The sequence below is a fragment of the Narcine bancroftii genome, chromosome 6, assembly GCF_036971445.1.
Source record: "Narcine bancroftii isolate sNarBan1 chromosome 6, sNarBan1.hap1, whole genome shotgun sequence".
Taxonomy (NCBI): Eukaryota; Metazoa; Chordata; class Chondrichthyes; order Torpediniformes; family Narcinidae; genus Narcine; species Narcine bancroftii.
In genome coordinates, this window is record NC_091474.1 from 145616586 (window position 1) to 145629611 (window position 13026).

Genomic DNA, 13026 nt, shown 5'->3' on the forward strand with positions numbered 1-13026 from the left:
TTATCTGATCACTCACCCCTGTTATTAGCAATAGAACTGGGGGACATCCCACCAAGAACACATTGATGGATATTAAACTCCATGCTACTTAAAAGACAGGAATGTAGAGAATTTATTGAATGCCAAATTAAAATGTACTTTGAAATAAAAACGGAATCAGTGAAAGACAAATTTATATCATGGGATGCAATGAAAGCCTTCATTAGAGGGCAGATAATAGGAAAAGTTATGCTCTGGAACTATGAAGAATATAATAAACACAAGATTATGCATGATACAGTAGAATTGGTTACAGAGGTTATATATCACGCTCCAAAAGTTAAAAAAATGGGATCCAACATTATCAGATAGATGTTTTCGCTGTAAGAAGGAAATGGGAACAACAGTACATGTAATTTGGGCATGTGAGAAAGTAAAAAAGTTTTGGGAAGATCTAAATTAGGTATTAAATAAAATCACAAAAAGCAACATACCAAAAAATCCAGAGATCTTTCTTCTAAGTAATATAAGGAGTAAAGAATTAGGCCTCAAACTGGATGAAGCGCAAAATAGATTTATTATGATAGCCTTAGCTGTAGCAAAAAAATGTATAATGTCAACTTGGAAATCAGTAGAGAGCCTGAGAGTACAGCAATGGTACATGGAAATGAATAAATGTATTCCAGTGGAAAAAATAACATATAATTAAAAAAATAAAGTCACATTATTTGAACAAATTTGGGAACACAACAGAGAGGGCTTGCCTCGGAACTCCACCCCCTAAAATGATAAGAAGACAAAATGACTTGATCCAGTGTGTAAAAGTAGATGACACAATATTCTTGTTTATTTTAATTGTATGATGGCATTGTTTAATGGTTTTATTGTATTGTATATGTTAAATGTTTAATGGGTTTGGAGGGGGGTGAGAAGGGGGGCAGAGAATGTAGGGGGGTAAAAAGGGGAGAAAATGCCACTGTGTATATTTAATGAGAAACGTTTCTATATATTTTGGTTGATATGGTTCACAGTGTGAAAAATAGAAAATTATTTAAAAAAAATAAATCAAATTTTAAAAAATGAAAATGGAGGTGTTAGGATTGTGCGTGTTTGACAGTCCCTGGGCCTCCCCCTCCACATGGTACTAAAAACAGCAAGGGGGTGAAGACCATGTTGTGATTATCACCGCCTCAACGAGGCCACCACGCCCGACAGATAACCCATAATCCTCATACGTCTTCGCAGCTAACCTGCTTGGGGCACAGGTGTTTTCCAAGGTGGACCTTATCCGGGGGTACCACGAAATCCCAGTTCACATCCAGGATGTCCACAAGACAACAATTATAACCCTCTTTGGTTTGTTTGAATTCCTATGCCTGACTTTTGGTCTGAAAAACGCGGCACAGCCTTTCCAGCGGCTGATGTATGCAGTGGGTTGGGACTTCCTATTTGCGTTCATCTACTTGGACAATATCCTCATCGCTAGCCGCAGCTGTAAAACCATGCTGCCCACCTGAGACAACTGTACACCCGGTTAAATGAGTTTTGGTTTGACAGTTAACCACGCAAAGTGCCAATTCGGCCTGGACACTATTCATTTTGGGTCTCAAAATAAACAAACATGGGGCAGCACCCATCCCGAGAAGACTGAAGTGGTCCAGCACGTACAGTAAAAGGGCTGCAGGAATTTGCTGGTATGATAAAACTTTTACCATAGATTCATACCGGCAGCGCTCCTCATCACGCCCCCCACTTCGCACTAATGGCAGGCAAGTCAAAGGACATTACCTGGGCTGATGAGTCTTCGAGTACATTCCAGAATGCCAAAGATGAGCTGGCCAATGCCACCCTCCTGGTACATCCCAGACTAGAGGCACCTAGCGCTCTGACAGTCGACACCTCCAGCACAGCGGTAGGAGGCGTACTGGAACAGTTCACTCCCTCCCCCCACCCCCGCCCCCGAGCTCAAATACAGTGAATTCAACCAAGTGCTATACCTAGTGATAAGCCATTTCCATTACTTTTTGGAATGTCAGCAATTCAAGGTCTTCACTGATCACAAGCTGTTGACCTTCACTTTCCATAAAGTATGAGCCCATCAACAGACACTTGTCCTATGTGTCCGAATTTACCATGGACATAGAGCACATCGTGAGGAAAAGGAATGTAGTAGCCTACGCTCTGTCTCGCCCCATGATTGAGTCAGTACATGCCCTGTCCCAGGGGGTTGAACACGTGGCCCTTGCCAAAGCAAGACCCTGAGATCCCCACTATAGGACAGCCATCTCTGGTCTCAGGGTGTAAGACGTCCCCGTCGGCCCAGGTAACCTGACACTATTGTGCAACATCTCCACTGGCAGCCCTCACCCCATCGTCCCAGCCACATGGAGGCACCAGGATTTCAACATCATACACAACCTGGCGCATTGTGCAATCCAAGCCACAGTCAACATAGTGGCTAGCAGGTCTGGCATGGCCTCTGTAAGCAGGTCAGCTAGTGGGCCAAGACCTGCACGAACTGCCAGTCCTCAAAAATGTAGTCACACACAAGGGTGTCCACAGACTTTTGAACCAGTACAGTGCAGTTTCAGCCATCTACATATTGATATAGTGGAGCCGTTACCATTTTCCTGTGATGTGAGACATCTGCCGACCCTGTTGACTGCTCCACGAGGTGGGCTGAGGCAGTCCCGTTGCCTGATATCACTTTCTAAACCTATGCCAGGGCACTGATCGACACATGGGTGCCCATATTCGGGGTCCCAGAACAACTAACCTCAGACAGGGGGGCACAATTTATCTCTGGCCAGCACTGGCTAACTTCCTGGGTACACAGCTCCACCACACCACGGCATACCACCCTCATGCCAATGGGTTAGTGGAGTGGTTCTACAGGTACCTGAAGGCTCAAGGGTCCAAACTGGGTGGACGAACTGCCTTGGGTCCTGCTGGGGATTCGCTGAAGGAAAACTTCAATGCCTCGGCGGCAGAGATGGTCTACAGCACACCCTTAATCATTTCGGGGGAGCTCCTGGATCCTGGCAAATGCCCAGAAGACCCTACAGCCACCCTTGCGAACTTGTGGTGAAAACTAGGGTCCCTGGTCTTGCAACAATCCCCACCAAACAGATGGCCCAAACGTAACAACCACAAGACTTAAAGACTTGTCAGTAGGTGTTTGTGCAAAGGGGTGCACACCGGCCACCCCTACAATGACCCTACAAGGGGCCCTACAGGGTCATTAGGGACAACAGTTGCACTTTTATCTTCAACATCGATGGTAATGAGTAGACTTTTCTGTTGACCTCCTGAAACCGGCATACCTAGATTGTGACCAGTCGGTCTCCGCTCCTCTCCTGTGATGCAAGGACAGACCGTCCAAGTCAATGTACAATGGTCCAATTGCTGGTTCTGGGGAGGAGTTTGTGTAGTGGCCCGTGCAGTGAACTTGAATTCATTGTCTATGTATAGTTCAAATGGCTGACTCCTCCTTTGGTTCCATCCTCACCTACCCCAATATAAAGCCTGGTTTTTCTGCCTTACCTCAGATTCATCTGAGGACTATTGTGTCTACTAGCCATTTATTGTAAGCTATTTGTACTCCTCACTTTTCTCAGCCGTGTTACAGCCCACGCATGGAGACAAGGACTGGTCCACAAAATGGCCAACGAACATGGTGACCACGTGGACCTGGGGGTGACACTGGCCATCGCTCTTGGTGACCTCCTGCAAGGTGGGAAGATGGATACTGTGGCGGGAACGCCGGCTGATCCGATGGAGTGGGGCCCTGACATCAGCCCCTGGGGCCCATATAAATGCGATGGCCAGTGCAATAAACCAGTCTCAACTTCAAGGCTTTGGAGCGCATGTCATTATACTCCATGCCTATGTAGCACGAATGCTACATTACTTGCATTTTATCAACATTATATTATGTTGTTGTGCTTAAGGATCGGCAGACATATATTCCACTGTCCCTGCATTGCTCCAAATCTCCCAGAATCCTTCCACTGATGTGTATTCTTCGCCTTGTTTTACTTTCCCAAATACATTACGCAGATGTACTATTTTTCTGCCTGATTAAATCAGTGCATCTTCCTGTAGACTAAAGCTTCATTGTCAATCTGCATTTTTAATCATGTACCCTAAATTTAATACAAGTGGTTTGAATTTGTTCCATTTATTGTTGACACATCTCAAATAGCTACTTGAATTTCAACAATATGACATTTGGAAAAATTTTACCCCTGTGTATAATACAATCCCCCCCTCCCCTCACCCACCTGAATCGTGCTGCCGTCTCTCCAGCTGCTCACCCGCCCGCCCGAGTCACACTGCCTTCCCTCATGAACCCCCCCCCCCCCTTGACCACCTGAGTCGCACTACCATCTACCGCTGGCCCGCCCGAGTCGTGTTACCATCTACCGCTGGCCCGCCTGAGTCGAGCTACCATCTACCGCTGGCCCGCCCGAGTCGTGCTACCATCTACTGCTGGCCCGCCCGAGTTGAGCTACCATCTACCGCTGGCCCGCCCGAGTCGTGCTGCCGCTTGCCCGCCCAAGTCACGGTGCCGCTCGCCCGACCGAGTCGCGGTGCCGTCTACTGCTCACCTGCAGAAAAAAAATTAAATTTTGCTCTTGAGTATAATGTGACCCCCCTATTTTTGAGGGGAAAAAAGGGGGAAATTTTTTTTTGCATTATATTCGAATATTTAAGGTAAATAAAATTAATGAGAGGCATTGGTGAGGCCCTTGGGGGGGTCATGAGAGACGGCAGCGTGACTCGGTCACCAAAGTATAGGTAAGATATCAAGAAATTGGAGAGGGTGCAGAGAAGATTTACTACAATGTTGCCAGGGTTACAGGGTCTAAGTTATAGGGAAAAGTTAAATAAGTTAGGACTTTATTCTTTGGAGCGTAGAAGGTTGGAAGGGGATTTGATTGAGGCATTTAAAATTATTAGAGGTATAGAGATGATGAGAAGAGGCATTTTCCTTTAAGAAAGGGGGAGATACAAATGAGAGGACAGGAGTTGAGAGTTAGGAGACAAAGATTCGGGGGGGTGTTTGACTCAGAGAGTGGTGGGTGTGTGGAATGAGCTTCCAGAAGAAGTGACAGAGGCAGGGTTGATATTAGCATTTAAGGAGAAGTTGGATATGTATATGGACAGGAAAGGAACGGAGGGCTACGGGTGTAGTGCAGGTCAGTGGGGTTAGGTGGGAGAAAGTGTTTGACATGGACTAGAAGGGCCAAGATGGCCTGTTTCTATGCTGTAATTGTTCTATGGTTATAAAATTAAGAAAATTAGACAGCATTTTCTCACATACACCTACCAGTGGAGGCATCTATATCAAAATCATCCTCTTCTTCATTATCATCTTCTGGCGAGAGCTCAGAGTCATTCAGTTTTATATAACCACAGACGTTGGCAGACTTTAATCGTCCAATTTCCAAAACATTTTCAGATTTGTATGCCAACAATTTTTCAAATGGGGCTGAGTCAACAAATCTCCATAGGGGCTAGAAAAGAGAATTAAATTCACCAATATGTAATTAAGAATCTAATCACCAGAACTTTATGCAGGCCAATTTATCATAAAAAAAGACAGTAAAGTTAGAAGAACTTACACCTATAAATCAGGATGTAGTGTGTGTCTCTATGTGCACGTAAAAGAAACTGAGCAAAGGGCCTCAGAGGTGATAATGGTATAGGAAAGAAGGTGTGATAGGTCAAGAGACAGGCAGAGGGAGAGACCTCAAGGTGGGGGGTGGGGGAAGAGAGACAGAAAGAGAGAGAGAGAGAGAGAAAAATTTAAAGAGATGGAAGTGATAAATAAGTTCGGGAAAAGGTGAGGAACAGTGAGACCACATGCAGTTGGGATAACCGAAAATGCTATATTTAAGGCTGATAAGGAAGAATCTTATGTTGTTCCTCAAGTTTATGTTTGGCCTCATCCTAAATGAGGCCAAGGATAGATATATCTGAGGGAATAGTTGGGGTTAGGGGCAGCAGGGAAGATGAAATAGTTGGCCACAGAATGCTCAAGTTTAGAACCACAGACAGATCATAGGCAAAGTGGTCACCCAATCTGTGCTTGGTGTCACCAATGTAGAGGGAGCCACACAGAGTACACCGGATGAAGTAGATTAGATTGGATGAGGTGCATGTAAACCTCTGCTTCAGCTGAAGGTCAGTTTGTGGCCATGGATGGAGGTGAAGGGAGGAGATTAGGGACAAGATTTGCATTTTCTGTGATTATGGCGAGAAACGTGGATGAAGGAGTGACCTATCCCAATGAAAAGCAGATATGGCTGGTAGCAGAATTGTGCTGAAGTTGGCAGGTGTTGCTGGATAATTTGTCAGACATAGGGGCTGGTAGGGTGGAAAGTGAGGACCAAATGATCTCTCTCCTTGTTCTGCCTTGGGGTGGGGGAGAGGGTATGGGTAGAAGTATGCAAAATAGAGGATGTAAAGGGGTATAGAGGTATGGGCTTTATCAATTGCAGTAAGGGGGAATCCAAACCATGTATATTAAAGAAAGAGGACATTTCAGATGTCATGGAAAGGAAGGCCTCATCCTGGGAACATATGAAGCAGAGGCAGAGGATTAGGAACATACGGATGGTGTCTTTACAAGAGACATAGTGAGAAGATGTATAATCCAAGTAGCTGGGAGAGTTAATGGATTTGTAATAGATGTCTGTGGGTAGTTTGCCCTGAGATGATGACAGAGAGGTCAAGGTAGAAGAGAGAAGTATCAGAAGCACTCCAGGTTAACTTAAGGTAAGCTTCCGGTGGAGTAATTAGTGAAGTTAATTAAATTTCATATTCAGATTTATTTTCAGAGTACATATATGACATCACATACAACCCTGAGATTCTTTCTCCTGCAGGAGAGGCAGAATTACCACTTAGTGGTAGTGCAAAAAAAAAACTGTAAACAGCATATACATGTACATGAAATTATCAAGTTCTGCATGGATACAGGAGGTAGAAGCAATGCAGTCATCCGTGTAGCGGAGGAAGAGTTGGGGAATGGTTTCAGAGTAGAATTGGAACAGGCACTGTTCCACATACCCGACAAAATGACAGGCCTAGCTGGGAACTCACATGTGCACCCATGGCCACACCCTGGATCTGGAGGAAATAGGAGAAGTCCCACTATTTTACTTTATACTTCTTTATCTTCTCCGATCAGAAACATTGACTGACCTTTTCTACCCATGGATGCTGTCTGACCTGTTGAATTTCTCCAGCAACTTTGTTTGTTTAGAAGTATTACATAGATTGACAACATCAATAATGGGGGCTGGGAAGCTATAGTTATAGACTTAATACACCAAGGCTACTTAGACTATTGATAAAGCTTTTTCTTAAAATATTTTATGTAAGTTTATATGTTAAACTCAATAAAATTATTTTAAAAAGAAAAGACTATTGATAAAGTAACCAATAATTAGAGTGAAAGGAAAATAATTTCTTCTGGTTGAAGAATTAATTACAATCAACTTATAATCTACTGAGAAGATGAGAGCATGTTTTAGCTTTTATTTCTTTTTATAAATCGCCACTGCATATAAACTGGCACAATTAAAATGGATAAATTGCTTCACACATATTCAAATTCAGTATCTTCCACTTTGTTGTGAACATTTTTAGGTGTATATTAGTTTTAGCACATTAAGGATGTTAGGCATGGATACCATAGTCATCGTGAGAAACTCTACACAAGAAACGTCCCAGTATCAGAACTTCTATCAAGCCTTCCCCAGAACAAAATGGTAAATTAAGAAACACAAATACCTCAATGTTATATTCTCCTTCATCAGTAACAATTCTGGCATTAAATTCCTCTTCATCAATAAGAGCACGGACCTTCGAACCTGGTTCACCTTTTATTTAAAAATTGCACAATTAGGTTTCTGATCTTCCATGTACAGTTTCTACTTCAACTTCAATATAGTTTCAACTTAAAATGATTTTATTTTCAGTTAAGACATCAGAATGTTACTTGAATGATTTCTCCAAATTTCAGAGTTTTTAAAGAGAGGATGAATTCAAGTCAGCCACAATACAGGATCTGGGCTTTAATGTTTGCTCTCATTCAGGATATAATAGTGCAATAATTTACTAAATATAAATTTAAATTATTTTAGAAAATAAGAAAACAAATGTTCACAGATCTTAGCAAAAAAATTTACAGATCATAGCAAAAACATTAGCAACCATAATGTTATCATTACAGTAAAGGAGCCAGAAGATGAATACCCAACATTACAAAAACAGCTTCTTTCCCCACCCCCCATCAGATTTCAGACACTACGCCATGAACCAGACACTACCTCACATTTTTCCTCTTTTTTTGCACCTATTTTTAAAGAGTGGATTTATGGAATTGTAATTTATAGCAATTTTTGCACCTGTAAAGCAGAGGTAAAGGTGCCAAATGACTCATATCACCAGGTTCAGGAACAGTTGCTACCCTTCAACATCAGACTCCTAAACAACAAACTCAATCAGAGACTCATTTAAGGACTATTAGTTTGGTTAGAGATTCAGCAATAAGAAAATGAACCTACAACTGCCCTGGTATGCATGCACAACACTGTGAAGGAGGAAAGGTCTGTGGTGAAATCCATAAGCAATGACTTCGGTCTTTTAAATATTTAATTCAAGGACCTTGGAGTTCATCCACAACTAGATTTGGATGGTTGTTAATTAACAAATCTGAGCAAATAGTATTTCCCCCATCCGAGAAAAATACAAAATAAGAATGCTTTTCTGCACAAATTGTTTTTTTTACTTTTGAATTCAGAAGTCCCTGATCAGCATTTAGAAATAAGCATAACTAATTTGTTCACCAGTTTTAATACACAAGCTTTTAAGTAATAAAAATCTTACTGATTCAGAGTTCCCTGGTAGACATGACAACTCATACATCAGACTTCCATTTAAAAGTTTTAAATCTCATTATCTAATAATTCATCCAAAGACAGTATTCAAGAAAAAATATCTTTATTTTGAACAAACACAATTATCCCACAAAGATTTATGTTTTAAATACAGTATAATTTTCTTCAAGTCATTCAGGGGCATTAGATACTAACCAATCACATGGCCAGAAAAGAAATTTTTCCATTGCACAGGATATTCTTCTTCATTTCCTTCTCCATCCACTACTACTGCTTTGAAAGTTTCAGAAAAATGCTCCACGTTTGAAGTTAAATACAAGTTAAAATTCCTGTGAAACAGGAAATTTAAAAAAAAATGAACATACTCCTATTGCTGTATTTCTATACATGCATTTTTATCTAATGCTGTTACATAATAATGTACACATTAGCATTCCCCTCTGCACCACAATTACAGTAGGCTAAGTACCAGACTAATGCCCAAGATAATAATAATATCTATGAGAGTTCATTTCAAAAGAGAGCTCCCACTTATTTGGCCAAATGATGTGTCTACAACTTTTTAATCACAGGTTTGCTTTTCATATTGATATTGAAATGTAATTTTGGACTAACAAGGTTTTTAAAGTTAATTTTTGTTTTGAAAATCTTGCTTTTTCTTCATTTTCTTTTCCAGACCAGACAAAAGTACACCTTGCTTCTCATCCAAGGGATTATATTCACGATGAGGGAGGTTCAGATTCAACAGTGCTGTGTAGTGTACTGCTGAGGCCACAGCTGGAGTGCAATTCTGGTCTCCTTACTTCGTAAGTATAAAGTTTCTTGGAGTGCACTTGGCAGAGAATCGCACTTGGTCCCCTAACACCAACTTCATAGCCAAGAAAACCCAGCACTGCCTCTACTTCCTGCGAAGCGTGAGAAAAGTTCATCTCCCACTTTGCATCCTCACTACATTCTACAGAGCATCCTGTGCAACTGCACCACCACCTGGTTTGGAAGCTGTACCTCCTCAGACCGTAAGACCCTGCAGAGGATAGTGAAATCAGCAAAAAAGATCACTGGGCGCTCTCTTCCTAGCATGAAGGACATCTACAACACTCGATGTAAGCAAAAAGCAATAAGCATTATGAAGGACTCCACACACCCCTCACATAAAATCTTCTCCCTCCATCTGGTGGGACTCAGGTCGCTATGTCCAGATTGGGCAATTATTTTTCCCCAAGCCATCAGGCTCCTAAATTATCAGAACATGTGTCAATAATGTACCGTTGACTTTTATTGTATACGTCTTAATATTTTAATATTTCAAAGAGTATAACTTCTATTCTAACATATTTATGTAAATATGCTCCGTGATCCTGGAGAAATGCTCTCGCCTTTACTGTGCAAGCATGGTATGAACAATAAATAAAGGTGACTTGGCTAGAGCAAAGATAAGCTGGCTCTGGAGACAGAGGTTCACCAGGTTGATTCCAGAAATGAAGGGTTATTTATGAGGAGAAATCGAGTTTCCTGGAACTATACTCCCCGACATTTAGAAGTTCGAGGGGGTGAGGGGTCTTCTAGAAACTAAAATTATAAAAGAAATAGATAAGATAGAAGCAGGGAGGTGGTTCCCACTGGCAGGTGAGACTAGAACCAAGGAACATATCCTAAAGATTTAAGGATATTTAATTGATCAGTGTCCTTTTTAAATGTCCACCAAGCAAATATCACTCATCCAGGCAGAACAATACCCATGTGGTTTTCCCTGTTGCCATAACAAACTGGCAAGTCTCCACTCAGCATCTTATCTGTTTGAAGCAACCCATTAGGAGCGTGAATTGAAATGGAACCAGTAAGGACATAAAAGTTGTACTTCATGCTTAAAATCCAACTTGGTTTCACAACTTTCATTGATCCAAAATGCAAAATTAATAAACTTTTATACTTTCTATACATCAATAATAATTGTGTAGACCTTACAATAGAACCAATACTGTTCAAGCACCTCCATTTAAAAAAACTGATACATGGAGATAAATGCTTTAGAGGGATATCGTCAAATGCATGCAAATGGGACTAACTTGGGTAGGCAACAGTCAGCATGGACAAGTTGGGCCAAAGGGCCTATTTCTGTGCTGCAAAACTACAATTTATCTGGGATATCAAATTTTGCTTAGGATGAAACAACTGAAGTTTGATTATTAACTTAAGCAGAAAATATAGAGAGAAGCATTCTAGCTTCCTGCATTGGATTTCCCTTCTGTATGCATTTCTATTTTGTTTTACAAGCAAGTATTTCAACACCTTCCTGCCCGACCCCCCCAAAAAATTTCTCTCTAATCATTAATATCTTAATTTTATATTTCTTTATAGTAAACTATATCTTTGTGGTTCTCACTTTGAGATGAAAATCACCTCTGTTATCAAATAATTATTCAATCTTACCGATTCAGGGCTGAAAAATGTACTGATTGTTCTAAATGAGTCTGTGGTTCTGCATCTCGCTTTCTTAGACTGTGCTGACGGATATCCGACAATGAAAGGATATCATAATCTGTTAATAATCCATTCAAAACATCTGTTTAAAAGAAAAACAAAGTTAAAAAATGTTCAGATCATTGTTTACAGCTGACTCAATTATTCAATGTAATCGACAGAGATCATGCAAAGAATTTCATAATGCAAAGTATATGCAAAACATTAATAGATATCAAACATCATGCTTGGATGAACACAAAAACTACAATGCTGAAATCTTGAGCAAATAAAGAATTGTTGGAGGAATTCAGCAGGCCAGACACCATTCATAGGAAGAAATGGTCAGTCAACATTTCTGCACTACATTGAACCTTTTATCAACTGAAGATAAAAGGTGAAATTACAGATGTAAAAGGGAGAGCGGCCCATTGGATGCAAAGTGCAGGAGGTATAGAGACAGTTAGAGGGAGAAACCATTAGGAAAAGAGAGAGAAAGAAAAATTAGAGGAGAAAGAAAGTAAGCACAGAAAGTGTAAAACAAGTCCCTACCTTTTGCCCTCACCTCGATCCAAGGCCACAAGCAAAACTCCCGGGTGAGGCAGAGCTTTATGTCCAACCTAATCTACTGCATTTTGTACAGGCAAATCCCACTATAATCAATACAAAATTGAGCTACCGCGATTTGGAAAAATGCGATTATTTCCTGTTTTATGTGTGTAATTACTGAGTTACTGGAAAATCTTTCTGGAAGTTTCTGGAAAACTAGAGTTACAAATAGATTGTGTGAACAGCCCTAAATAAAATATATGCAATGACAGTCAGACTCAGTGTGTGCCCCCTATTAAATATGGATAAAAGAAAATGTGGAAGAGAATCTGACAGTCATATTAAAAGGAAAAGAAAAGTAATTACTTTAAAAGAAAAACTTGGAAGTTATTAAAAGACCTGAAGATTGTGCCATCAATGTGAAAATTGGACATGATCTGGGCTACAATGAGTCAATGGTACACACAATTTTAAATAAGAAGCATGAATATAAAGAACAAGGAAAAGTTAGATCCGTGTCTCTAAGCATGCAAATTATTCAAAACAGAACTCCATTAATGAGTGAAATGCAACAGCTCTTCATCTTTGGATTGAAGATTGAAATCAAAAGCAAATACTACTTTGTACAAAAAACATTCAAATCAAGGCTTTAAATATCTTTTTGATCCTTAAAAAAATAAATTTCAATGGGATACGGAAACTTTTGCTGCAAGTTTAGGTTGGTTTGACTGCTTTAAACATCGAACAACATTACACAACATAAGAATCACAGGGGAAGCTGCTACCGTTAATAAAAATACTGCTGCAAAATTTCTAGAAACTTTTCAAAAAGGATTTGAACTTGTTGAAGTCACCAAGGATTTTTATCTAAATGCCAATCCTAATATTAGAAAGAACCATGAAAGTCTGCCACAATTTAGAAAAACAATTCAAAATCTGTGCAGTCAACTTTGGACAAATATTTTTCTAAGAAATAGTTTATGATGTAATTATAAAATAAATGAAAAATATCATAATTATTTTTATTAACCTTAACAGTTTTGGCATTATATGCAGCTAAAAGTTGTTTTTAAAATACATTTTTATCAGTCTTGATGGACGATCTGAAAGGATGGGAATTCATTTT

General features: G+C 40.3%; 1 protein-coding gene across 1 annotated transcript in view; it reads right to left on the bottom strand.

Moving 5' to 3' along the window:
• adam17b (ADAM metallopeptidase domain 17b) overlaps positions 1-13026 on the bottom strand; it is a 70510-nt gene that overhangs the window by 38469 nt on the left and 19015 nt on the right. Inside the window, exons 2-5 of the mRNA XM_069886276.1 lie at positions 11322-11454; positions 9087-9220; positions 7783-7871; positions 5312-5498 (exon numbers count right to left, since the gene is read on the bottom strand). Coding sequence (XP_069742377.1) covers positions 5312-5498; positions 7783-7871; positions 9087-9220; positions 11322-11454 — 543 coding nt within the window. The remainder of the gene's footprint in view (positions 1-5311; positions 5499-7782; positions 7872-9086; positions 9221-11321; positions 11455-13026) is intronic.